Source organism: Meleagris gallopavo, chromosome 5 (genome assembly GCF_905368555.1).
Source record: "Meleagris gallopavo chromosome 5, MGAL_WU_HG_1.1, whole genome shotgun sequence".
NCBI lineage: Eukaryota > Metazoa > Chordata > Aves > Galliformes > Phasianidae > Meleagris > Meleagris gallopavo.
Window position 1 is genome coordinate 52,702,857 of NC_139408.1, and position 27,426 is coordinate 52,730,282.

Below are 27,426 nucleotides of genomic sequence, written 5' to 3' on the forward strand. Positions count from 1 at the left end.
CCACCACTCTCTATGCACTCACAATTTGCAGCCCGGGAAATCACACCCCAAGACCGCTGATATTTTATTTTTAATGCACCAGCTGACAATATGCAAAACGCCGAATACAAGAGGAAGAATACAAAAGCGAAATCACACGGCAAGAAGGAAGCACATCTACGCTACGTGCACGCCTCCCATGGCAACCTCAATTAACACCACACGCGTCCATCAGCGCTGTCACCCTTGCAAAAATCAAAGGCACAAAGGCACGTTTGGGAAGATAGGAGAGCGCCCAACTTCTCGCAGCCGTCCGGCGCTTCCCGGAGCCCTCCGGGCACAGCAGAGCCGCGTGGCGGCGCCGTCCCGGCCCGGGGCTGCAGCTGCCGCTCCCGGGGGCGCTGGCGGCTCCGAAGCTCCGTGCTCCCGGCGGGGCTGCAGCTCGCAGCGCACGTTGCGTTCGGTTCGCTGGTTCTGAAGCGGAAAATGCGCTCGGCGGCCACGTGGGAAAGACGAAGCCCGGCGCTCCGAGCGCACCCCAGCTCTGGAGCCCGCGTCCCGACGAGTCTGGGGGCGCTTCGTGGGCATCGGCACGGGGACCGCGAGCCGCCGAGCGCCGCCGCTCCCCCGGCCCGCCCGCAGCCCTCCGAAGGGACGCGCGGGCTCCCGAAGTCGGCGTGCCGCCCCCTTCCAACCCCCCCACTCTTCCGTGTCCCCGCTCCCCGTCCCCGCGGGTCCCCTCGGCACCTCACCTGCGGCGCGGCCCGACCGCGGCTCCGCGCGGCCCCTGCGCGGCTGCGCTGCCGCCGCCTCCCGCCGCAGCCGCGCCCCCCGGGCCGGCGGGGAGGGCGCTGTCGGCAGCCCCCCGCCTCCCGCCCCCCGGTCGCGCAGCCCCTCCGCTCACGCAGCATCCCCGCGGCGGAGCGGCGGCCCTCCCTCCCCCCCGCTCGGCATCCTGCCCCGTTCGCGGAGCACCGTCCCTCTCCGCCTTCCTTCCCCGCGCAGGGCGCACGGCAGCAGCAGCAGATGCACAACGGGCGAAGTCAAGAGGATCTTCCCGAAGGCTGAGCCGCGGTTCGCGGCTTGAATGCCGGCTGCGAGCGGAAACGCAGCCGGGAGGAAGAGACGGCGGGGATCCGCGGACCAGGTACAGCGTGCGATGGGAGTTCAGCTCCTGGCAGCGGTTTTTCTGCCGCCTGAAACCTGGGCAGCGCTGAGCCCTGCCCGCTTGGGTCGCTGCAGGAGCCGCGTATTTAGAGCGGGGTTAAGGGCAGCCGGGGCCCGAGTTTAAGCAAAACCTCAGCCGAAACACCTGACAAAGCGCCTCAGTCATAGGGGTCTTTTTTTCTTTCACATTTGCCAGAATCTGACTTTAAAATTGCGTCCCCAGCTGTTAAAATTGATAGGAGAGCCTCCGGGAAATGAGTACAAGTGCAGCTGAAGAACCACATGAAGCCATGGTTGGAGCTGCCTCAACGTCCCCATTCATCCCAACGGGGAGCTCAGCAACGCCCACCGATGTTGTAAGGATATTAACTGCTTCGCAGCGTGTTGGCACATTGCAATGCAGGCCATGGAGCATACATCGAGCCTGCAAGTGGCTTCCAGTGGAGGCCATCCTTAAAAAAATACACGTGGCCTCGTCCCTCCCTAAAAACGGGAGAAATTGTGTTCTTCTGGCTGAAATCTCAGCCTATAGGACAGAAGCACACGTCAGGCAACCACAAGGAACTGTTCTTTTAGAAGCTCCCTAACGAGACGTGTTTGGTGGCATTCATTCATTCATTCTATTAACTTTCATTTGGAAACTGCTCCTCTCCAGAGGATAGGCAGTGGGTTCTAATTAGAGTACAGTTCTCTATGAGAACTAAGCACAGGCTGTCAGCATGAGGCCATTTCCCCTCATTCCAGGTGGAGGGGGGATACAGGCAGCAGTAACATGCACTACCTGCAGCATCAACTCCAATCCCTCCCCTCTGAAACCACCTTGCACAGAACTCAATTATTCTGTTGCTCCATGGGAGGACAGTAACACCAAGGAGTATGACACACAGGAGATAGATAATGAGGTAGAAGGTGGATAAGATTGAAAAAATCTGTATTGTTTCCTAGCAATGTGATGTGTGGCTCTCATTACGGCACAGCTAAGGGAATGGCCATCACAGCAGCCAAGGGGCTGGGCCCACATATCTGTTGCCTACTGAGAACCTACCTGCACTTAATTGATTTTTTGCTCCAGGCAACAGGAGGGGAAGACAACCTTCCAGTTGTCTGCTAGAAAAGATTAAGCATTCTTTGTGTTGTAGGTGATGGGTCAAGAACTAAAAGCTGCCATACTCAGTCACAAATGAGCTAAGAAACCAACAACCCACCCAACTTATTTATGAATCAGCGCTCCAAGTAGGGACAGTGGAAATACACTGCCCATGACATTTGAAGCACATTATAGAAAAGCATTTGCCACTCATCTCTGGAGATGCTTGGGGCTATTTTTTCACTATTTGCTGCTGGCCCTTGGGCTTTGCTGTCAGCAGTCCCCCACTGTTCAGCAAATTCACGTCCAGTTTCTGTGGCTGTGCCATGGTGTTGCCTCACTGCATGCTGTGGACTAGAGACCTCCTGAACCGTCTTCTCTCAACCACATGTCTACGATCTCATGCTGAACTAAAAGGAGGCTAATCTTAGCATAAATTAGCACTTATCCCATCTTTCATAAGCATAAAATGAAGGTGGAACACAGAGCGCTTGCAGAAAAGCAGTGCAACAGGGAAGCCTCTGCAAGATGAGAGAGCGAGGATTAAGTGTAGGAACCGAGCAGTCTTGGCAGCATCAGCTGTGGCAGCCTGCTGCAAGGAAAGGCTCCAGCAAGGTGCTGCAGGTGGACTTCCAGCCAGGCCTTCGGGGTGGTGCAGCAACAGGGAACGCCCCTCCTGACCCCATTCAGGTGGCCTTTTTGTGCTCTGTAAAACCTGTCTGCCAGCAAATTCTCAACCAAATACCATCGAGAGGAAAATCTGAGGTGGCTGTGAGAGTATCTCAAGTGTGTTTACGACAATTTAAATTATTCTGTCTTTGCTTCTGTGACAACTAGGTAATTTTTATCTAATTATTCTCCCCTACTGAATAACTTGCTCTCTCTGTATTTAGTATCTGTGTACTACAGATGCATCCTTACATTGGTGCACACCTACACCTCAACTCTCCCAGTTCTCACCAAAATCAGAATGCTTTCAGATTCAGTTTGGATGCTAGCAGATGGGCCTTGCAAGTCTACGAAGAAAGGAGAAGCCAAAAATATTCAGCTGTGAGCAGGGCAGTCAAACTTAATAAAACTAGCATCTTAATTCAGATCTTCTGCAGTCAACTGCAAGTAAACTCAATCCACTGAATAATTCAGGCAGTTTATTTCCTATAGATGACACACGCCATCCAGGAAAGGAAACAAGATAGAACACACACATGGTGGTGCATTGCAGGCAACTTATTCCTGCAATAATCACTTACAATTGTCAATACTGGGACTGCTGCATTACTCAGTTAATCACAGAAATAAGTTCTACTTCATTAATCTCAGCACGTACATTAAAACCCAAAAAGCATTTGAAGTTTTTACCCTTTATTTGTATTAGTTAAAAATTTGGCAGAAACTCTATTTTTGTTACAAAATGATTTTTGGCCTGTTGACAAAGCCTATTACAAATGACTCAATCACTGCTCACGTGGCTTCTGTTCACCCAAAAGGTACCTTAGAAACAAGGCTTCTCAATGGCCTAACTGTACTTATTGGTGAGCAAAATATGGTTCAAAGGACACTTTTGGCAGAAGCCATGGGTACAGCCCAGAGATCCAGGTCTCAACAGACCCGACACTCAGAAGTTCTGTTTCCAGTAGTAAGAATTACAGCAGTCACAGCTGGGCTTTCTAAAAGAGAAATCTGGCGTGGCTCAGGTGTCTGCAGGGGTGATTCACAGCAAAAGCCAGGGTGAGCACTCCTGCTAAGAAATGACAAAAGGATTCTTCCTTGTTCCCTCTTTTAAAAGAAACTGGTGTGATTTCATAGCACAGCAAATCCTCCCATAGTGTGAGAAATGGGGTACAGAATTCAGGATGACAAGTAGGAATATTACAATAGCATTAGACCTCCCAAGATAATCTATGTCACAAAAACCCTACTGTTAAGACAGCCAGGTCCCAAGACTGTTACAAACAGCTCCAGCTTTAGGATTTTTAATTATTAAAATAATCTCACTGAATCAAGGTGAGATCGTATAAACGTATCTTTTCTCCTTTCTGTGCTTACTATCTTAATTAGAGTTTCAGTCCTTTAGCTGGCTGGACTTGATGATCCTGAAGATCTTTTCCAACTGAAATGATTCTGTGGTTCTAAGAGATCATTACACCCAAGCTTCTGTATTTTGATCCAGCTACAGTTATGAAGCAGGAAGGTTGTACAGGAAATATACTTTATATACTTATTTTCAACTAACTTGGAAAACAGTAGTTCAGGAATTATTACTGATTAAAAATAAGTGTTTTATCCTTTAGCACTCTTCTTTTCACTTCTTGCACTCTATTCTCAGTCATATCTTGTTTTGACTTCAAAAAAAGATCAGTGAATAGTTTCATTTACATGACTCATCAGGTGTTCTTCTGGGAGCTAAAAAGAAAAACAAATTTAATTACTATTAAACAGCACTGAAGGCAACTTTCCGGCTGAAATATAATCACATGTTATTTGGAAACACATGGCATGATATGAAATTGGCCTAGTTCCACTATCTCAAGTTGAGAAATCAAGTCCAAATATTGAAAACCTTCTAACCTGAGGTTTGGTTACAAATTCTTTTCAGAAAAGCCCGTTCACTTCTCCTGACACTGTGTCCAAGTCGATATCATAAAAGCTGGGTCTTGTAGGAAGTCCTGGCATAGTGCTCATCTGGATAAGAAAAAAAGATAAACCATTAAGATGGAAGCAGCATAAATGAACAGAAAATTATTCTGTGCTGGGAACCACGTAAGCAACAGCCCATGCAGCACCTCAGTTATGAACATACTAGCTGGATGGTGGTCAGACACCATTCTAAAGCATATCACAAGAACCAGGAACTCCTAATTTAGCAGATTGACCAGTTCTGCCCAAGATTTGGCCAAGCACTCGAGCACCCAGCTGATTGATCAACTGTTAGATGAGAGCTGCTATGGGGAGACATGAACTGCTTGTGGCAGCTTCTTGGCTCTTGAAATGAGGACACACGTTTAAATACAGCTTTGCTGATTGCAAAGTCCTGTTGATTAAAACTCTTTAAAATTTTTGAACTGTTATAATTAGGAATAATTGTTGACATGAGAGGTTTTAAAACAAACAGACAACCCCTCTCCCCCCAAAAAAACCAACAAAAACACCTGAAATAAAGCTTTAATAGAAATGGGTAGGTCTGTTTTTCCTGCCTGGGCCATTTTGTGGCACACAAGTCAGAATGGCTGTGCAGCAGGAGGACTGAAGGTAGCAGAACAGCTGCCTACCCTGCACCCGCCTCAGGCCAGGCCTTTCAAGTCATCCCCACTGCTGAAACCCACTTTCAGAGCTGCAAAAAGCAAAGCCAGCAGGGACTACACTTGGCCTGATTTACTAATGCAGATGACAACTTGGTTCCATAACTCAGTGTTTAGCCCAGCAGCACATGTAGGTTAACATGGATGCTTTATGAAGGTGGACAACTCGTGGCTTGACAGCTTGTGTCAGTGGTCATTTACCCCATAAACAAAAATTCAGTGTTTCACTTCACATCTACATCACCCAGCCTTGTCTTTCACAACCAGTAATTTTTATGCCTGTCTCCACTAGATTAAAGACCTCTTTAGAAACCTGGTATTTTCTCCCTGCACACGTATTTTGCACACTAATCAAATCTGGGTAATAAGCTCAGCAGCAAGGTTAAGCATTTGCTTCAGTTCTCAAAACTGTTCTGGGAGCTTTTGGAATCCCACCTCATTTTCTTAAGCTATTACAAGTGCTAACTGCAGTCCCACATGTACCATACCACTGCAAGATGTACATGCTTTGTGCAGAGGTAAAAGTCACTTCAATCATACCCTTTGTAATGACTACAGGTCTGCACCAGCTTTTTGTCATAGCTGCTGTTTTCCAGGACACGGAAGAGTGGACCTCAGATATAGCTCTCATTCCTTTTGCCTTTATGTTCGGTTGTATGAATAGTTTGCTTTCATGAGCAAAGTATTACAAGATCTGAAGCATCTGGAAGTGTTTTTCAGTTCTCACCACAGTCTCCACCACTGTCATGCAGAACAAGAAAGCACCTATTTATGTATGTATCTCTGGAGAATTGCACAGCTTTGTAGGTCTCCACCTACACATCCAGAGGGCCACAGAAGAGCTGAGAGCAACAGTCACTACAACAGGAGTTGCTGTGTTGATGAATACAGGCCTGACGTAACCCTTCTTGCCATTTGTGTTTTGAAAGGATTGGTCAGTTTTCCTGCTCTCCTACTCATAGGGCAGCTCACAGAGGCTACTCTGTTATCTATTACCTAAAGGCAAACTATGCACTGATTTTTTTTATTTTTTTATTTTTATGTGCTACAGGGTTGATTTCCTTTCAGGCTATGAATTTTTTGCACTAATGTCTACGATGCTTAATGCACTCAATTATTTTCAGAGCGAGGGAAATGAAACTCCTCCTCCTCCCTTTCATACACGTGCTGGAAAAGAATACAGGGCAATTCTCACTATTTGCATGAAAAAATTAGACCACTCAGATTATCAGTTCCCCTACAAAGTTCAAATAAAATCAATACCAACTAGAACATATTATTTATAGTATTTGCATAACTTCCAGAACAAGTGCCATGTAAGACATCGAAAGAGCTGAATCAATAATTTGTTTTCAGTTCTCCAGTGGCACAATATAAGAAGGAAATCCAACCAGTATGAGTTCAACTGTTTGTTTCATTTTCATTACCATTTCATGCTCAAAGTTAAATCTAGATGATCTTTGTATTTCCTTTTATACCTCAAAGTATTTCATTCAAGTACAACAGCTTCAATTCTGAGCCAGAAAGGAAAAAACCCAAAACTCAGAGGCTGAGAAAAATTAAGTGTGACATACCCTCTCAATTAACTTCAGATAACAAGATTAACACACTGGTGATTAGTTTCACCTCAAATTTCACACCACTTCTGCAGAGAGCTGCATGTTTGCTGTGTTTTCAGCTCACAGTTCAATGGCTGCCAAAAAATTACTCTGAGGCTAGCACATCTCCTGTTGAATGGGTTTAAAATGGTGATCTGATTCAAAATGGGCTGCTTCTTAAAAGGACATCCCTTTCCTGGCCTAGTAGGCACCACAGAAGAGAGATCTTCATGTCCCCACACTTGGAGGGTTTACTGTTAATTCCAGAAAGGTTAACATGATGATTAACTGCATGCCCAAGTAAACATTACAAATCTGTGAAAGGAGCAGGAAGGAAACTCCAGCTTCAGAGAAAGTGAAGACATTAAAAAAGGAGACAAAACTTCAGCTTTAATGTCTGTAATCATCTTTTGTCTGTCTCATTACTTCTGTGTACTCCTTCCTTCTGCGGTACTTAAAAAAAATATTAAAAATAATCACTGTTTGGATTAAATCTTGGCTTGCAAAAAAAGTCACTAAGAACAGGAACGAGCGTGCTATCTTTTACTGTATCCCAAAACACATAGCACTCTTTGAAAAGAAGGATGCGCCAGACTTCAGTCAGGATGTGGTTATTTTATTTTTGTTGGGGTAATCTGGAAACACATACCTGGCTCTCCGAGGGCTACCATTTGAAGGAGGAAAGGAAACAATGCTAAAATAAACAAATTTCAGCATCTGAGCCATATGACACTAACAGTTTTGAAAGACAGCTTTCATTAAAACAAATGTTGCCATGAAGGCTTCAGTAGAAAAAAGGTGGAGACCCAAAAATAGTGAGAAAGACAGATCTGCTTGCTCCAACTGCTCCATCTCCTGCAATAACCTAAGAAGTTACTTGACACTTTCCCAGAATAGATTCCTCAGATAAGATTTTCAGTGGAGCCTTTCATCCTAACATTCTTTCTTTAGACACAAAGCTGAACATCAGTTCATTTTGCAGGTAGCTCCTCTTTCTGCCAGCCCATTCATATCAAAGCTATGCCAGGATCCTGTTTTCACTGTAGCTCCTCTCTTACTTCTCAGCTGACGTGACAATCATCTCAAAGAACACAAAATAAGAACTCAAGGGCACAGTGAAATAAACTGTTGGAATTGATGCAGGCCAAACAGCAAACACATGATCAGCAAAACAATGAGAAAATAATGGGTAGGGAGACTGACAAACAATAAACAGTACAGATCAGCTTTGCTTTGGAGCTGTCTCATCAAAAGTTATTTGCTTTGTGAGCTGTGGAAAAGTTTAGTTCTACACTATCTGCTGGTGCACAGAGATTTCAGCTGCAATACTGCAAAGTGCATCAGGAATTCCAAGTCACAGGGGCATCAGGCAGGCCCCTCTGTCAGTCTGCTGTTCCCACAATTCATTATGTGCAGAGTTCACCCTTTTCCTGAATTCCAAGAAGACTGAGATGTGGGACATGGAGAGTACACTGGGGACTTGCTAAATGTTCTAATGGTCAGATGGTTTATTTTAGCTTCCCCCTGAAAAAAAACCCTACAAAGGGCATCTAATGCACTGGACTACTAAAACACCATCTGTAAATGACAAGAGCTCTTCTCATTGAAGATACCTTTCATAACTGGCATGTACATTAAGTGTTATTCTCACCCCACAGCTGATGGTTTTACTCACTCACTCACCGTTCCTACCAGTGGGTACAGGAACCCAGCACCAACACTGGCCCGAATATCTCGGATTGGCAGAATAAAACCTGTAGGTGCTCCTTTTTGTTCAGGGTCATGAGACAATGATAAGTGAGTTTTAGCCATGCAGATTGGCAGGTTTCCAAAGCCCTGGGCATGACAATGAAAAAGAAAAGAGAAAGAGGACAGAAGTAAGTGAAAAAACAGTAACCATTCCTGTATGTAAAAATTATTGCTCTATTTTACCTCAGTGTATTATCCTCGGTGTTACCAGGTAATTTTATGCAATTTCTTTGCCCTATCTGATCCATTGACCATTCTGCATCCTCATTCTCTCTTCCTACTAAGGGAAGAACTACTATGGATCCCAGCACGTCCAACTGAGGAAAAGGCTAATGGTATGGAAACATTATGGAAGTGCTGGATATTTAGATATCTAGCTTACTTTCTACTCTCCTCCCAAAATATTAATTCAAACAGTTCAGAACTAAGATGCTCATACAGCTGAAGGGGGTTAATTAGAAGTATTTGATCAATATAATTGCATATTGTGAGGAAGAAGCAATTATACAGCTATGGTATTTTAATAGAACTGTAGAAGAATTTACAAGAAATACAAAAAACAAGAAATGACATATGCCAGCAGTACATGAAATCCAGAAGTAAAACTATTCAAGCACACTAAAAGTATGGACAATTATCACCTTGCTTTCCTCTACACAACCCATTACAAACCTTCACTAATGTAGAAAGTATCTGAAAAGCAGGTAAATTTACAAGAATGTCATGTTCAAGAGGAAAAAATATGGCTGTGACTGCCAAAAATTTATATGGGTTTAAATACTGATTAGACAACTCAGTGGGACATGACAAAAAATAAAACAAACAACAATAACAAAAACCAGAGACTATTTAAGCACCAGTTTGACCATTTGTCTGTTAAAAAATTAGAGAGTGCAGAAAGTTTACATGGGAGAATATAGAGAGATTACTGAATCTGCTTTCCACTTTTTTTTCCCCTACACATTATTAGAGAAGTATTACTGAGACAGATTAGTTCTGTTTTCTGCACTAAAAGCCAGGGCCACTTTCTCCTTTCCTACAATACCTTCTCATCCTCCTCTACCATGGCAGCATCCAGTGAACCCTGGACACACGTTGGGTGATGATCCCCTATTATATGCAGTTTGAACATCACTTCAATATGATTATTTTAAAATGAAAAGTACCACTGGGTATCGGGTGACAGGGAAAAACTAACCTGCTTAGTGTACACGGCGACTTTCTCCTGTGCTTCTGGAAGTAGCTCAATGTCACTTGCCCCATAGATCTGCTGTGCAATAATTCTGATTTTATCTATAACAGGGAGCTAGAAAAAAGACAGGCAGGTGAGCACAGCCTAGGCACTTTCAGGTCACAACATGGTAACTAACAGTGACTTTGATACCTCTGAGTCACCATCAAATTTGTCTAAGTACAAAGTCATTAGAAATACACACACACGCACGCTCTTCCACCTGACCTGTACTGTAAAACTGTAAGACTTATTTCCAGAGAAACAAATTAGAAATAGACATTCTATTTCCCGTTCCACAACCTATTATATTCTTATTGGGAGCACCATGCACACCCACAAATTCTTGAATAAAGTAACAAGTTTGATGACTACTGTTCCAGTCCACGTTCTGACAAGAATGCGTGTCTCAGGTCAAAGAGTAAACTTCTCCCTGCCCTGCAACATGTCTGTCTGTCATAGGAGTAACCCATCTACCATTTCTAGTTGTGTCAGAGTAGCTCTTTCACTATCAAAAGTAAATTATATTTCATTTAGTAGTCAAAACAACAGGAAGTGACAAGCTAGATATTTGGGACCCGTGGAGTAAACGTTATATTCTAAAAGCCATTTTCTTCTCAGGTTCTCTGAGCAGACTTTCAGGCAACTTTTAGTCAATTAAGCCATGCCAACTAATCTCCAACTTAATTAAAAAAAAAAAAAAAAAAAAAAGTACCTCTGTAATCATGCAAGTTCTTACCTCTACATTATAGAGGAACCTGAAGTTGCTGGGTGTCTGTGATGCTCTCTGAACAGCCTGAGCCAATGCAACAGCTCCTTTACCACCCTCTGCCCAGTGAGTGCACTCCACAGCATCAAATGCTCCTGCTTCTTTTGCCAGTTGTACTACAAGAGCCAGTTCAGCCTTTGTATCTGTCCTGTAAAGAAAAAAGTTTGTGTATTTATATCAGAACGTATGCACAGTAAATGAATGGTTTGTTCTACCCTTCTCTCACTCTTGTCAACAGAAGTTAAATGCTGGAATCACAGGATCCAGCCATCAGGAAGCCATATCTATTGAGGAGTTATATACCACAAAGCTGCTCCACTTTGGTGAAGGATGCCACGCCAAGACGAACAGCAAGCAAGATCTTGGCCTGGAACTATATGCAGAAACTCAAGACTGCCAACAACAGTTTTCCAGACTTTGTGCTTTTGTTTTCAGATGAGAACTCAAAAAGGCATTAGTACTTGCTGATTTGATGTTAAGATGTTCTATATCATGTGCACACTATGCTAAAAAACATACTTTCTCTAAAACAGCTAATACACATTCACTTCAGATGAACAACCCTTAGCTGGCCACTCTGCTTCAACTGGCATCAGCTTTAATGCAGCAGTTCAAAGCCTTTCTGCTTGTATAAAGAAAGACCACACACAGAATCTGTTTCCTCTGTAGTACAACGTGCAGAGCCTTAAATGCTTCTTGGTTTGGCATGATTCCATACTGCAGACCACTGAATGCAATGTGATCTACAGCACAGGCACCTCACCATCTGTTATGAGCTTAGATTCCATATTGTCACAGGCACCTTTTGTCTACAGTAACTTAGCCAGTTAGGGCGTAAGCAGTGGCACATAAGTCATTGATCACAAGATCCTAAGCTAAACTAAACTAGAGAATGCATTTGAGATGACTGAGCAGAGCTCCACTATTCAGTATCTTCAAGCACTGCAGAATGCTGCTTTCTGCAAACAACACGTTGACAGTGCTGAAAACAAGACAGTGTGTTAAATGTAGCATAAAAAGTGCCACCATTTTATTCTCATGCATCAGTTCCACAGCCCAGCTCACTTACTTGAAAGCATTGACAGCCACTACTACTGGGACACCAAACAGCCGAGCATTCTGGATTTGTTTGCTTAGGTTACTGCAACCTTTTGCCAACAGCTCAAGATTCTGTAAAAAACGAGAGCAAGCAGAACATACATTTTATGAGAGACAGTGAAACCTTTGCTCCAAACCCACTGCATCCATTGCTCATTATTTAAGTGCCAAAACAGGAACAGAAACCACAAAGGCAAAATTTCAGAGCTGCTTTCTGAACACTTAGGACCAGTGCATGGTCTTGCATGGAAAACAGGAAAAGGAATGAATGTTTCTAATAACTTTGTAGCTGAAGATGAAAATCAAGGTAGGAGAAACCACGTTATCATTTTTTGTTATTCTTAAGTCAATACTATGCTCATTATCTCCTCACAGTAAAAACCTGATTTTCCTCTGTGACACATCTGTCTTCATGTATTGAATATAATTAGCAGTGAATTTCGTGACATTTGTTTGAAGTTTGTGATAACAGCTTTCACTTTATGTATATTTACATTTTACAGCATCAGAGATTATTCATGGAAGTGCAGACATTTCATCTCTTCTTATCAAAAGAGTAATCCATAGAGAAGTGTTAGAAGTGAAAAAGTTGAACCAGATCAATTACCCAAGTGTACATAGCCATTTGAGGCAGAGGGGCAGAAACAGATTTAGTTCACTTTCCTCCCTGCTTGCAAAAGAAGGGCAGGGGGAAAACAAAACTGCTGCTGCTAAGAAGGGAGTAATTAGACAGGCACTCCGAATATTTTCAGAGACAATATTTCAGCTAGGCAATTACTCTATACTGAGAGGGTCAAGGGACACTGAGCAGACATTATTATGAAAAATTGAGTGCATAGACAATTATGCAAGCTCAGGAGAAAAGGAAGGCTCTGAATGCTGGCTAGGTCAAGTACAATAAATGCTTGAAAGAGCAGAGCCAAAGTAACAGCATTAGAACAAAAAAGGAAAAAAAAAAAAAAAGAACATTAAAGCTTGTACAAGGAAGCATTTCCCTGCCAGCTACAGAAATGACACACACTAGCTATCCACACGTGCACTGAATGATAATGTCGTAACGACTACAATTAATTGGTCAACTGTCACAACAGCTGAAGAAGATAAGATTACCTCTTCCGTGTATTCTTTTGGCAAAGGTATCCCAGCAGTAACCTGGAGAGTGAATTTAAAAAATAATAAAATAAATGGGGGGTACCCCGTAAGATTTTTATTCTGACAATTTGCACCTGATTCTTATTAAACTGAATCAAGATACACCATTCTATTCCAGCCTGATCCTTTTTTTCTAAGGGAAAAAAAAAAAAGACTGCCAAGATGCTCTCACAATATAACAAACTAAAGATTATGATAACAACAAATACAAATGTGCCCCAGCACACTTCTTTGGGAACATAAAATGAGCCAATATGTATACGTAACATACTACAATGAAGCAGCTTGTAAGGGACACATGGCTAACTGTAAATCTCAAGACAATTATAAGCAAATCAAATCCTGCAGAGCTTTAAGTGGCTGGACTGGAACAAAAACCCCTCAAGCCTAAATAAAACCTTGTTTACTACTTACTGCAGGACCTCCTCCATGCATTTTCAGAGCTCGGACAGTTGCAACCAACACCACCACATTAGGCCGGAGATCAGAATAACGACACTTAATGTTAAAGAATTTCTCCATGCCTATGTCTGCACCAAATCCTGCTTCTGTAACTGGAATAGGAAAAAAAAAAAAAAACAACAACACAGAAGTTTGTGAGAGGTTGTTGGGCAGAGAAATCAGTGCTCTGATTACAGAAATCAGATGTTTCTTCTGGGACAGAAAAAAACCCCCCAAAATAGCAAAGGTAGTTGTGATAAAAAAAAGGAAATCTTTCCCTGAAAAACAAACAAATATCACACACTTACCAACAAAACCCTCTTTACCCACAAGCTTCAGTGCTATTTTGTCTGCCAACACTGAAGAATTTCCATGTGCAATATTGGCAAAAGGTCCTGCATGAACAAACACAGGGGTTCCCTAGGAAATGGAGGAGGGTGAGGAAGGCAAAGAGAAATAAAGAAAATCAGGGGATAACATTTTGCACATCTGCATCATTTCGGGAGCTAAGTGCTACAGTATCTGAAGGTTAAAAAAAGAAGTTCTTAGAAAACAGATCTTAAAGTCCTCTGACTAAATATTCGTTATCAGTACTAAGGGCTGCATCACCAACTGCATTATCATAATCTGCAGAAGTGGAGATATTAACCCACTTAGGAAATGGATGGCTAAATCTTAGCAACTCTGCCAATCTCTTGCACCCATACCATTTAGATTTTCAAAACATTTGTTGACATTGCTCAACAAAACAGGCACAGCAAGGTACTGCATTTCCCCAGGGCCATCCCACGTGCCGATAGCAGACCTGAATCTTAGGTAGGAAACCACAATAAGCTTCCAAGTCTAAACAGAGTAAGTCTACACTGACTGTGATGAATGAGCTTGACCAGATGCTCCTTGCTTCTGAGAACACAGAGTGAAATCATCCATGCTCACCTCTAGTGTCTGCATGAGGTTTGGCTTAACAGCATCTTTCATCAAGACAGCCAGAGCACCAGTCACTCCCTAAAAGAAAGAACAAAGACAGCTATCAATTTCCAGATGTACTGAGACAGTTCCTATACTGTGTCAAGACCTTCTTGCGAGCTTGCAGGAATGCAAACAGCAATTGCTGCAGAATATGCAGCAATTGCTGATTTCTGCTGAATGCAGCCTCTTCCATTATGACCTTGCTTAGCCAACTTACTTAGCAGTAAAGACAAACTGCTCTTTCAATGCTATAATGAGGTGAAAAAGGAAGAGCAGTGTGAGAGTAACCCTCAGGTACACATGCTTTCCTGTGCCCCATTCAATGGCAAAAAGCAGGGAAAGTTTTTCGAGACAATTTCTTCTTCCCTTTTAATGTCAATTGAATTGCAGCACTCAATTATATATCTATATTTTTTTAAAAGACATTCACTGCTGTTTCCTTAGTCTCAATCTTGCCACATGAAAGCTTAGTTAACATTTAATGGATAAGCTTTAAACTTCAGTCATCTCTAGAATAATGAAAGATACAGAGCAAGATTTCCATGATGACATTTCAGGCCTGTCAATCAATAGCACTTCAATACACCCTCTTCTCTGAAAACCCATAGTCAGTTTTTGATTCCTCATTTCTTCCCAGTTCCTTTGAGCTTCCTGGTAGTGCCCTCATGATACTGGTTATATTACAACAGAAGGATCTGGACATCTGATTGCGTCAGTGAGGTCTCTACAATCACCATTTTCTGGCCTGTATGAGAGGCATGAAACACAGTCCTTAACCAAGCAAGCCAATGCCCACCACCTGCAAAAATGTGCAAAACCTGAGGATCTGTTGGACAGACCTGGTATCATCCTCTGCTCCACAGTTACAGCACACATAATTAAAAAAAAAAAAAAAAAAAAAGCCTTAAAAGTTACAAGTCTTAGATCCCATGTGAAACTCATAAAGCAACTCCCTACACAAGTTCCCACCATTGATGGGCAGCAGGAGGGACTTCTGTTATCCAGAATGGGGGTTTAACTCAGGTACTTAAGGTTAAAGCATGACGGCACATTAGCATCAGGAATTAAAAATCTCAAAGCTGCCTACAGAACTTTGGCACGTGCTCCTTCTCACGCCCAACAAATGTCTCACATCAAGACACTTTACAGATAAGTGCTTCCCAGCCTAGTTCTTTTGCTGAAGGTCTACAGTCAAGCCATACTGCCCATCAACTGCTTCTTAGAGTTACTTAGAATTACTGTGGGATGAACATAAAACAAAAACATATAACAGAAGACCAGTAGTCCTCCTCTGTTGACCAGTGGAACAGTCCTGAGCCTGTTTTCTGTCTTGAGGTCAAGTGACAAGGCACATTTCACATACAGAGCTCAGTTCCCTTCACCTTCTCCAGACAGGGTTGTTACCTACAAAATATTTCTTGGAAAAAGCATCTGCAGCACAAGCACAAGCTATCCCCTGAACAATGCTGAAGCACTGTATGGGAGAGTTGTAACTGACACACTCCACAAATGTTTCAAGAACTACACTGGTGGACAGTTGCAAGGCAGTATTGCAGCTGTGACTGTTGCTTATAACTACATACTGGTAACAGACGTCACTGGTTCTATTAAATCAAACATTTCATTCAGTGGAAATAGATTTGTGCCTCTCACAAAGGCTGCCTTAAGGAAACCTTCCACAACTTGGACTTTTACAGCATTCACAGTCTCTCAGCATATCTCATCATCTGTAATTAAATTTGCACCAGGCTTCGTCCCTGCTTTATGTTTTCCTTTCTCCAGGAAGCTTAAAAAAAATCGGATGGCCAGCAGGATGTATTCTGAATTCTTCCCACTTGTAAATTTTTTTTTAATTTAAAAGCCACCATGTACTTCTCCTTAATTCCTATGGTGCTAGTTTTGACTTGATACACAGTACATTGCACGGAACCCTTTGTCCCTGCCCAAAACACATGTATGCACAGTCTCTGTGTAAGGTGCTAGCCATGCTGAAGTAGAAATCCTTTACTAACTCCAGAGACTAAAATTTCATCTCTAATATTCTATGTAGTAACCATACAGAACCATCTCAATGTTTTTCAATCCAAGGACCTTCAGAACTAATAGAAGAAAGTTAGCATTCAAGAATGGAATAACTCTCTTACAAGGTCATCTGTTGTAACCGGTTCTCCTCTCTTGCTGGAAGCTACTACCATTTTGCCCAGTCGCTTTTTCATGTCATCCAGGCCATCAGAGAGTGCTAAAACTGCCATGATTTCACTGCTCACTGTGATGTCAAACTGAGCCTTCAAAAGATGAATAAAGATGTGAATTCATCAAGAGTCCTTAGCAGAAATCTTTACCTTACTCAAATTCTTGGGGAAAAAAAAACAAAAAGTCAGTTATCACCATTATAATAAAAAAATAAATACAGACATTTATCCACGAGAACAAATCTAAAATGTTACTCTCAGAACATACGCAATTTAAATGCAAAGTTCCAAATCAGATTATTTTCTGCAAATTAAAGTAAGATATACTCATTCCATTGCTGTTACATGACTCCCTCCTGGCACAGAACTGGTGATTCATGTACGAACATTAACACCAACAATACATTTTTGAAGACTGAGCTTACTAACTCACATTTAATCATTTCTAAACAGTACAGTATAAGACAAAGAAAAAACAAAAAACCATGAAAACCAACAACTGGTTCTATAGCAAAGGAAGGGTAGAATTCATCTGACATAACACAATACCTCCATTGAAGCTAGGCACCCTAGAGACCTTTTCTGGTAAATAAAAAGAAGCTTCTATAGGCACAACTCATTTGAACTACTAATTTGACAGTTACTTAAAGGATGAAAGAAATCATGGCCCTGATTGCCTATTTTTCTATGTATGCAATGTACCTAGATAACAAACTCAGATATTGTGTTGAATTAGGGCCAGATGCATCCCACCCAAAGCACGTGCACTGCATAAGATTAGCAATTGCCAAGCACCGTATTTGTAGAGAGCGCTCATATGTCACTGTTACTATGCCATAGTCATCCCAATTCAGGAATCCAACAATCAAGAAAGGTATGAAAAGAACAGATATTAAAACTATACATTGCATTGGTAGCAAATTTAACTGCTTGGCCAAAGAGACTTTCTGCTGTCTCTATAACAAGGTACCAGTAAGACAAACATCTGGAGTTGAAGAAGTTCACTTTAGGATCATGTTTTTCAAAGTGCTTTTTTAAAAGATGCAAGAAAGAATAATTACCGTTCGTGAAAAGCCTTTTTCTGTTGGAGACTGTCCAATAGTGATTCTCCTAAGGAACCTGTCATTTGTATCCAGTACTGTGAGGATGAAGAAAGAAAGATGTAAGATGCATGACCTAAACCACATCTGTATACCACCACAAACACTTGGCTAGATAAGCCATGAACAGAGGATGGCAGCTTGGGACACCATCCTCTCCAACTGAACTGCAACGATGTTAAGATGCTCACAGTCAATGCAGACTGCACTACACCCAGAAGTCTACCTCCCTGTGTGCTCAATAACAACAAGTCCAAAACCTCTCTGAAAAAAGGAGCTGCTGGTTTTATTCCAATTTCTTTTTCACCATTATTAGTCAAAATGAAATCAGGAAATTACTATGGAAAAAAGAAATGAAATTATCATTTTGTAAATGAAAGGATAAAACGGTCAGATTCTACTATCTAATGACATTCCCTATAACCCCATTAGCTCAAATTACCCTTGAAACACAAACAATCAAATACTGGCTTAAATTTGCTGTTTTTTGTTTTTTGTTTTTTTTTTTAAACGAGCTTCTCAAAAAATTCTAAGTACTTCCCACGAGGCAGACTAATTTAGCTCCATTATAGGTTATGAAGCAAATTTTGGACAATAATTTCACATCGTATTTTCATAAAAAGAAGGAAAAGCAATACTCTTGGGTCTAAATCACCTTCTCCCCTACCCCCACCCCCCTTATCTGAAATTCCTTTCATTAGTGAAATATTAATTCCGTAAGACCAGAGATCCAGAGATTGATCTTACTTCAGGTATCTTTAAACATGTTTTAAAAATACATTGAGCCTTTTTCTGCTGTCAATCCCCAAGAGAGCAAGTGGGCAGACTAAAATTCAGTTTAATTCCAGAGCAGTAGCCTCTCCTTGCTCACAGCACCTTCTCAAATGTGCAGGCAGAAAGACTGTTTGCTACGGTTGCCAAACTGAAAACTCTCTCAATGACCATCAAAACCACAAGCAGAAACTTGCACCAATTAGTGAGGCCCAGTCTGAACTCTCAAAGATTAAGATTCAAGTCCTCGTGTCAGACCCTTTAGAAACAGGATCCCGTCTGCAGGCACCCATCCCACCTAATTGAGAGACCAGAACTGCTTTGCTTCCCTTTATCCCAGAAAACTTTGTTCTTTCTGTACTTGCAACTTCATTTGATAAGTTTTGGTGCTGTTTTTTTTTTTTTTTATAGCAATACTATAATTCAATGGTTCTTGTACCTCTTTGCCATGTTATGGTGGCTGGATCAATGTCCAACCTCACAAATAAGTTTACTTCCTCCTTTGTCAAGGCTGCAGGATCAGTTTTGCTAATGCCCAATTTCTGTGGGAGGAAAGAATAATAATAATAATAAAGTACCATGAAAAGATTTAGAGAAATGAACGTTTCACTACAATAATTAGTCTTTGGCAGCAGAACCTGAATATTCAGAAATAAGGAAGAAATGCCCTACCAGTGTCCCTTCAAGTCCCACAACAACATAAATTGATCCATATCAGTGTAAATCTGGAAGCAGAGCTTGCTGCTTGCCAACTAGCAAATGGCAGTGCAGATAATAGAGCTTGTCAGGGCAGCCTGTCACCTAATTTTGTGCAAGGCATCTACAAAAAACATAAGAAAGAAAGAAAGCTCTGCAGTTTCTTACATGCCTTGTTCTAATCATTAGTTTCACATGCTTACATCCATTTCTCATTAGTTTGCCTAGGGTCACTGCACACAGCCATACATATTTGAAGACACGGCTTTCAGCACACTGGTTAAGCAGCACAAAGGAAGAATTAAACAATTTGGTCACAAGGCTGTCAGCATCCCAGAAAGCTGATCCTGAACATACTGAGAGGATGGGCAGTTTGCCAAGTTGCTTAATTGAGAGAAGAATTATCTCAAGACTGATACAAGTACAAGCTTAGAAATGAAGAAAACGATTGAGTTGATTTATGAACGAACAGGCCTTTTTTAATTAACTAGACAGCTAAGTCCTACTTTCTCCAGAAGCACAGCAGGGAAGAAAGAGGTCTGTTCTCTTCCTCTTCAAGTAAGCATTAAAAACAAACAAACAAATCCCCACCATACCATGAAAAAGATCCTCTTTCTTGAGTATTAGCATCCTTACAGTCTACCAAGCCACGTGACAGAGCTACTTTGCTCAGCAGTGAAGCAAGCCACATATTTTCTAATGGTAGAAAAATTATAGCTAATTAATAAATCAGAGTTTTATCTTCCTAAGAATTCTACTGGTCCTGGCCTTCAAGTGGGCATGACAGAGCATGAATACCATTCAAACAAGTTTGTTATTGGAATAAGCTTAGCAGGCCCCATTTTGTCCTTCTAGCCAGAAGGTTCAAGCCCAATGCAAAAACTACTCTTGTTCCTCATTTTTGAAGAGGCCAGGGACACACACAGGTTCACATTCATTACTAAGAACTGGAGGAACTGTGACCTGCTCAGGGTCCAACGTTCAATGGTAGGTGTACTCATTTAACTGAGATTCTTTTTCCTGAGCCAAGAAGTAAAGGGTGTAAGGGACACACATTTTTTGTTCTGTTTGCTTGCTCAATCTGGATAAGACAAGAAAATCTTTACCTTCTCTTTTTGCTGAATTTTGTAAATTGTCTTTTTTGTGCTGCATTATCTATACGGCTGTCACATGAACAGGAATTATTCATCTTCATCTGTAGCTGACTGTAACGGACAAAGACTAATGCTGGTCTTTTCTGAAACTACACTAAGAACACTAAATTGTCACTATTAACAAAGGGCACTAATCTCTCTGCTTCTTCCCACTGTGTTACTCACACAGCATATAACAAGTCAAATCAACGATTCTTCCCCTTGAAGCTTCATCTCGTTGTTATCTGTGCTGTAACATGGGCTACCAGACTTTTGCATACTTGATGCAGGAAACAAATGCTAGCAGAATGACAATCCAGTTGTAGGTTGGTCTGGAGAGTTTCTTACGTCAGATGATAAGTGATAGGGTGCAAGGAAACAGTCTCAAGCTGAGCTAGAGGAGGTTTAAAATGGCTATTAGGAAGAATTTCTTTGTGGAAAGGGTGGTTAGGCACTGGAACAGGCTGCCTAGGGAAATGGTGGAATATGCATCCCTAGAGGTATTTAAGAGACATACAGACATGGCACTAAGGGACATAGTTTAGTGATGAGGCTACTCCATAAGTCTATGGAGGCTATGATCCTGAAGGTCTTTTTCAGCTTAGGTGATTCTGTGACCTACAGAGCAACACAAATGTTTTTGCAACCAAACTCAGCATAAATAAAGGTGCAGTAAGTGGAACTGAATCAGAAACCAGTGTGAAACTAGAGAACTTACTTGTAGTCTTCGGATTTGAATCTCTGAGAACTTCCTGACACCGTTGACAGAAGGCACCAAACGGTTATAGAGAGCCTGGCAGAACAAAACGTACAGTTAGTACTGCTGGCACACCCCAACATCTTGACCAGAATGAGATGGGTTGAAATACACGAGAAGAAAGGATCCTACCTGGTCACTCTGAGTTAGCTCATGGAATATACGTGTGTCCACAGCAGCAGCAACCAGGTTGTTTGCTGCAGTGATGGCATGGATGTCACCAGTGAGGTGAAGGTTAAACTGAAGGACATAAAACATATCACTTATCTCATCTTGCTGCAATTTTTTTATATTTCAATACATCGTAGACAGGTGGAGAGAGACATATTAATAGCAACACTAAAGTGAGTGAGGGTGGAGGGGGAAAAGATTGCTCAGTGCAGCGTGTGGAAGAGAGGAAAGAATTTCTCTAAAACAGAAAAATGCCTCCCCCACATTTATGTCATTTTACAAACTTCCCGAACAGAGCTTCCAAATAAGATTTTCTATACAAGAACCATTCCTTAATATCTGAGAACAACATGGTACGGCATATCTGCATTGCTCCTCCTTCCCCTTCCTTCTGACCCACTCGCATCATTTGCACAACAGGCTTCACACGTACCTTAGCTAAAGCTCCTGCTGCTCCCACAAACATATCTGAGCTAAATTCAAGCCAGCAACTTTGGCTGGTGCTAGCAATAGAGCTGTGGTTGCAAAGAGCTCTGCATAAGCTAACCACTCACACACAGTATCGTAGGCAGGCCTTGCAGACCACATACTACACAGTGACAACGCTAGTAATTTTCTAGGTTCTATCTCGTTAAAAGATGGTTTGAGTGGGTTTGTCTACGTGAGTTTTCTTCCTGCACTGTAGCTATATTGAAAAAAGATTTTGGATATAGAGTTTATTTGACAAACCTGTATTAGGGTAGAGAAGGAAAGGTTGCTGTTAAGACGATTCTTTTCATCTATAGCAGTGCAGCACAGGAAGAAGATGAAAAATTGACAATAAAAAGGTGGTATGACAGAAGACTATGATACCACTGTGTCAGAGCCCTGCTACTGTGGTCTTATAAACCAAACAGCAAAAAAAACAGAGTGGAACTAGTCACGCAGTAGTTATAAATCCTAACTAGGAAACGCCAATTTTTCTTATTCTACATATATGCAATAAAAGCAATTATTATTACCTCAGCTCTACAGTCATCACTGAAAAATGTCTCACTTGCTAATAATTTTCTGAGATGAAAGTTGCATGCAGAAACATCTGATGGTGTATCAAGGTCACTATTGCACCTACTATATCATAAAATGTTAGTACTTGGAGTCATGCACTGATTAAAATACTCCCACAAGACCAACGTATTTTTCTACCATGTGGTAGAAAGGACTTCTACTTGACATCCTTTCATATATCACAGAATCATAGAATGGCCTGGGTTGAAAAGAACCACACTGATCATCTAGTTTCAACCCCCTGCTATGTGCAGGGTCGCCAACCAGCAGACCAGGCTGCCCAGAGCCACATCCAGCTTGGCCTTGAATGCCTCCAAGGATGGGACATCCATAGCTTCCTTGGGCAACTTTCAGCCAGTTTATTTCAAGTGTGGGTCTGTTTCCCACTGCTGCACACGCCCCAGCCTTTTACCTTGTCTTACTAACACTCTCAAACAGGAGATTATTGTTCCTGTCACATCTATCATTCACACACGCTTTTGGCACATGACTAAATCAATCATCTGCTTCCTTAACATTTTTTCATTCCCCCCCACTCCCCATCAAATCTTCTCTGGACTTGCTGCACCAATAGGAACAAACAGCCTTTTTAACCATTTTTGCTTTTCCTCTAAAAACTGTCCTCCGTCAACCTGTGGTGCACAAGACAAAGGTAGGATTCAACAGGTAATTACAAGAGAGTTGGGGGATGCACAAGAGCATGAGCTACATGTGCCTGTCAGTTCCCTGCCCCCAGACAGAGGATTTTACTTGTTGCCAAGTCACATTAAAAAAAGCACTGCAGTGCCAGTCACCCACAGGCTGAGGTCTTGGCATTATTGATTTGCATTTTCCCTTTTCCCATTCCACGTCAGTAATCTAAAACATAAGCAGACCAAAATAGCTCACAGAAGGAGTCAACGACCACTCTTGCTGACAGAACTATTTAATATGCTTCCAAAACATATTAAGTCATTATAATCTTAATTTCAATGCTGGGAAAAAGAGGTACAGGATGTACTCTGCTCAAGGGTATACAGTAATTCGGGGCAGAAGATGGGAGGGAACAGAGGGACAGGGAATTCTCAGTTCTGTGAAATTCCCTGACCATGCAGACACTCTTCTGAAACAAATAAAGAAGTGCATTTTCTAAAAAAGCTTTGCTGAAATCAAGCAATCATTCTTGCAATGCTACTCTGGGATGTAGAAAAAAAATATTAAGTTATCTGACTGCAATATTTCTTCAAGGTCTGCAAACTAACTGTGCAATGAGACTTTGTATAAACAATTACCTCTTCCATGGGAACAACTTGAGAATAGCCACCTCCAGCAGCTCCTCCTGTGGAAAGACAACAGTCAAATCATGCAAATAAAGGTCTTTCTAGCTCAGGGTGGTAATATATGTATTTTATTATGACTTTAAGAAGGCAGCTTAGTTAATGTCCCAGCATAGCACTTGAGAAAACACTGAAAAACTTACCAAGGTTTTTTTTTTTTTCTTAAAGAAATGCCATCCTAACTGGGAATTATGTAAAACTACAATGCAGCATTCAAAGATTTTCATCCTGCTTCATTTAGTCAGGTCATACCTTTTATACCAAAGGTTGGCCCCTGAGATGGCTGCCGAACACAAGCAAAGACATTCTGGTGAAGGTGTGCTCCTAGGGCTTGAACAAGACCTATGGTGGTGGTGCTTTTCCCCTCTCCCAGAGGTGTGGGAGTAATCCTGCAGTGAGAAAGTACAACAGATACAATGAAGATCCTATAGTAGGTGAGCCTGAAAACAGTTACAGGCATAATACAGGCACCTAATGACTGCAGTTAATGCCAATACTTTATACAGTCAGCTTACCATAAGACAATACAACGACAAGCACCACTATCAAAATTTCTCTTCATCCTGACACCATGTAAGCGATGTCTCCTTAGTTAACATAGTACCTACCCAGTAACAACAACATATTTGCCATCAGACTGGTTCTTCAGACGTTTCAGAGCTGACAGATGAACCTTGGCTTTAGTTTGGCCATACAGCTCTATCTCGTCAGGGAGGAGGCCAATTTCTTTTGCAACTTGATCAATGGGCTTGGGTATGCAAGACCGTGATATTTCGATATCACTGAAAGAAAGAGAGCAAGGGCAATTAGTAAATATTACTGACTGCTCACAAATGTCCTGCTTTTGGCAGCATCAGTCAAAAGCACTTGATCTACATTCTGAAAGGGAAGCTTCGCCCTTTCCTAATTTAAAAAAAAATATCAATTCCACCAATATTGGCTACAATAGAATACAAGTATCTTCATAGGACAACAACAACAAAATTAAACAAGCAAAATTATACAAAAGAATGACTTTCTGTAGATACCATCATCTGCTATCATATTCTCTGTATTTTCAAATCTTTGTGGATTCTACCAACTCCCACATGGCAAGGCTTTTGCCATGTCAGATAGAAAAATTGCTACACGCTGAGTCAGCAAGTATCTAGCTCATACAAAACGTCTGTGGAAAACCAAATTTATACCTTAATGTTACAAGGATGACCCAAGCCTATGTTTCAGCATGTGCCACAGGACCACTGATGGTTAGCTCTGATCGTCTGGGAGACCTCACGCTGCTTTCTCTCTACATCTCTCCAAACTTCAACTCCAGTTACACTCTACATACTTGTTTGCCCTATATTATACAAAACTTGCCAACAGAAGTGAGTACTTCAACGCATGAATATCATCAGTACCTTCACTGAAAGCATTACCTTGGAACAGGCATCTTTAGGGTAAGTTGGTTGTATTGGACATTCCATTTTCCAGGCTGGAATTTCTCCAGAAAACGCTGCGCGCTCTCAACTGTACTCTAAATTAAGCATGAAAAAGCATTACAGCAACAACTGCTGTAGGAACCTTGTTGGTTAACAGAGCCTTATATGAGTTTTCCCCTCCTCTTTATCTCAGTTTGGACTAATATAAAATGCTTTAATTTAGAACTATTGCTAACAGTGCAGAATGAGGTTTTGCTCTGAATTTCCTTGAGAGGAATACAGACAGATTTGAGTAGATCTGTAGAGATACTCATAGATAAAAATCCAGTCCTGTGAAATACATTATTTATATATAAATATTAATATATATATATAGCATCTTTTACTGTGCTTTTTTTTTTTTTTTGGGTGCTATGTGTCAGTACCATCTCTTAAGCAAAATAAGAAACAGAGGGAGCAGCTTTCCTCTGCTAACCTCCTCCTCCTTATCCCATTATCTTATGGAGAGTTTTAGAATTACATCCAGAGCTTTGTCAAAAAAAAACAGTTCTCACAGTTTTGAGAATGTACAGTTAAAAAAAAAAAAAACAGCACACACACACAAATCCAAAAGGTGGTTGTTCTTCCTAACATTTTCTTCATGTTCACCCTCTTTATCGGTCTGCAAATACTAACTAGGCTTCTGTAAGAGCAAGGAGGAAGCACCAACTTCTCTTCCTAGTGTGCTGATGGCCAGCAGCAATATACCCCAAAAGCAAACATAGAGGAGATGACTTGTAATAGCTCACACTCTGTTCACATACCTGCATTAACATGGCCACAGTCATCGGTCCAACACCACCAGGAACTGGGGTAATGTAAGAAGCTTTCTCTTTTGCTGTTGCGTATGCCACATCTCCTACAACTCTTTTTCCACTGGCCTTTGTGCTATCTGGGGATGTAAGGAAAGAATAAGTTACACAGAGAGAACAGCAGTGACTGAAGCTGAAGTCCTTTCCTCTGTTGGAGTAACCAAACCAGCAGCTAAGTACACAGGAAGCTGCAAAACAAAACAACACCCTAAGATGAAGCTGTTACCACCGTACTTCAGTACTTCACCCAGAACGTCAGGGCTCATACACTACATCCTCCCATTAAGTGCCATTTATTATCAGCCAGACTGATCAGAGGGTCTCCCTTTTCTCAAGGATCAAATATTTTCTCAATGGAATTGAGATAGCCACAAGGCAATCTGAAAACTCCAAAACAAATGCTGCTTCCAGCAGCTGGTGGAAGCAAAGCATACACCAGATCTTACATCTGTGCATGTAGAGCACACAGACAGGACATACAGAGATGTCCTCTCACAAATCTTGCTGTACTGCTCTGAAGACATAGTAAACTTTCAGTATTAAGGAGATATGAATCAATGATCTAGAAGACACTAAAGGAACATAGCTGTTCCAAAAACCAAGATTTACAGTTGCTCTGTTCCACTTCAGAGGAAATCTAGACCTTACTATTGAATAAAATTATCTACCTTTACAGAAACTGAAGTCAGAAAGTGCTGAACTTTTCTATTACTTACTGCCATCTTCATGATGGACTGGTAAATACTACAGTCACAGAGAACAGTCTCATCAAAACTAACCTCACTGGTGACTTAAGAGTGCTCCAGCAGAACAATCTCCTTTCTGGCAGAAACAAATGCTACAACCTGCTGTACTACATGAAATTTAAGGTCACCCATAGGAGACAAAAGGACAAAATGCATTAATAAACTATGAGAATCATCTAAGGAACTCCCCAGTTATGGACACAGAATAACAAAAAAAGCAAATAAGTTTCTCCTGGAGTAGCAGATCCTTATTTCAGGTATCAAGACTTGAGAAAATGTAAAGCAGTGTGAAAAAATGCATGACAGATTTTAATACTGTTAAATTGAAATATTATCTTGCATACCACAAATGTATGCTAAAGTTATTGATTATGTTCTATTCATGCATACATTTGATGAGGAGGAAGAATGTAAGAGAAAGCAAACTCATTAACAGCTTACTGTGGCAAAATGCAAGAGGGAACAAAAGCGGCTCCTATCGACTCGGATGTTTAGCTGCACTGTTACTGACAATCACTTGTTTGGGTGTTCTACTGAAGGTGTGTTTTAAGCAACACTTACATTCCCTAAAGTTCAAGCTTTGAACTAAGTCACAGCTGTTAACATTGTTTCTACAGCAACCGTCAAGTTTTACTTCCCGAACTGCAGACCAGCTCAGCCTTCCGACCCAGACAGCAGGATTAATT

The 27,426-nt window shown here is 41.6% G+C and overlaps 1 protein-coding gene and 1 long non-coding RNA gene across 4 annotated transcripts in view; one reads left to right on the plus strand and one right to left on the minus strand.

The window, feature by feature from the left end:
- Positions 1-27,426, minus strand: part of MTHFD1 (methylenetetrahydrofolate dehydrogenase, cyclohydrolase and formyltetrahydrofolate synthetase 1) — a 247,698-nt gene that overhangs the window by 205,434 nt on the left and 14,838 nt on the right. The window contains exons 9-28 of one of the 3 annotated variants that reach the window (XM_010712015.2): positions 25,947-26,074; positions 25,141-25,238; positions 24,331-24,504; positions 23,975-24,111; positions 23,678-23,724; positions 21,321-21,428; positions 21,150-21,224; positions 19,042-19,144; positions 17,793-17,869; positions 16,684-16,824; positions 14,507-14,575; positions 13,879-13,990; positions 13,544-13,683; positions 13,088-13,129; positions 11,949-12,049; positions 10,850-11,027; positions 10,078-10,185; positions 8,814-8,966; positions 4,802-4,915; positions 3,579-4,636 (exon numbers count right to left, since the gene is read on the minus strand). In XM_010712015.2, coding sequence (XP_010710317.1) covers positions 4,826-4,915; positions 8,814-8,966; positions 10,078-10,185; positions 10,850-11,027; positions 11,949-12,049; positions 13,088-13,129; positions 13,544-13,683; positions 13,879-13,990; positions 14,507-14,575; positions 16,684-16,824; positions 17,793-17,869; positions 19,042-19,144; positions 21,150-21,224; positions 21,321-21,428; positions 23,678-23,724; positions 23,975-24,111; positions 24,331-24,504; positions 25,141-25,238; positions 25,947-26,074 — 2,081 coding nt within the window. In that variant the 3' untranslated portion in view covers positions 3,579-4,636; positions 4,802-4,825. Of the gene's footprint in view, positions 1-3,578; positions 4,637-4,801; positions 4,916-8,813; positions 8,967-10,077; positions 10,186-10,849; positions 11,028-11,948; positions 12,050-13,087; positions 13,130-13,543; positions 13,684-13,878; positions 13,991-14,506; positions 14,576-16,683; positions 16,825-17,792; positions 17,870-19,041; positions 19,145-21,149; positions 21,225-21,320; positions 21,429-23,677; positions 23,725-23,974; positions 24,112-24,330; positions 24,505-25,140; positions 25,239-25,946; positions 26,075-27,426 lie in introns of those variants that run through there. The other 2 variants (XM_085225773.1, XM_085225774.1) reach the window with 2 other exon arrangements.
- Positions 1,002-13,231, plus strand: LOC146544356 (uncharacterized). The gene is made up of 2 exons (XR_014883773.1): positions 1,002-1,126; positions 11,118-13,231. It is a non-coding gene; the product is annotated as an uncharacterized LOC146544356 (long non-coding RNA).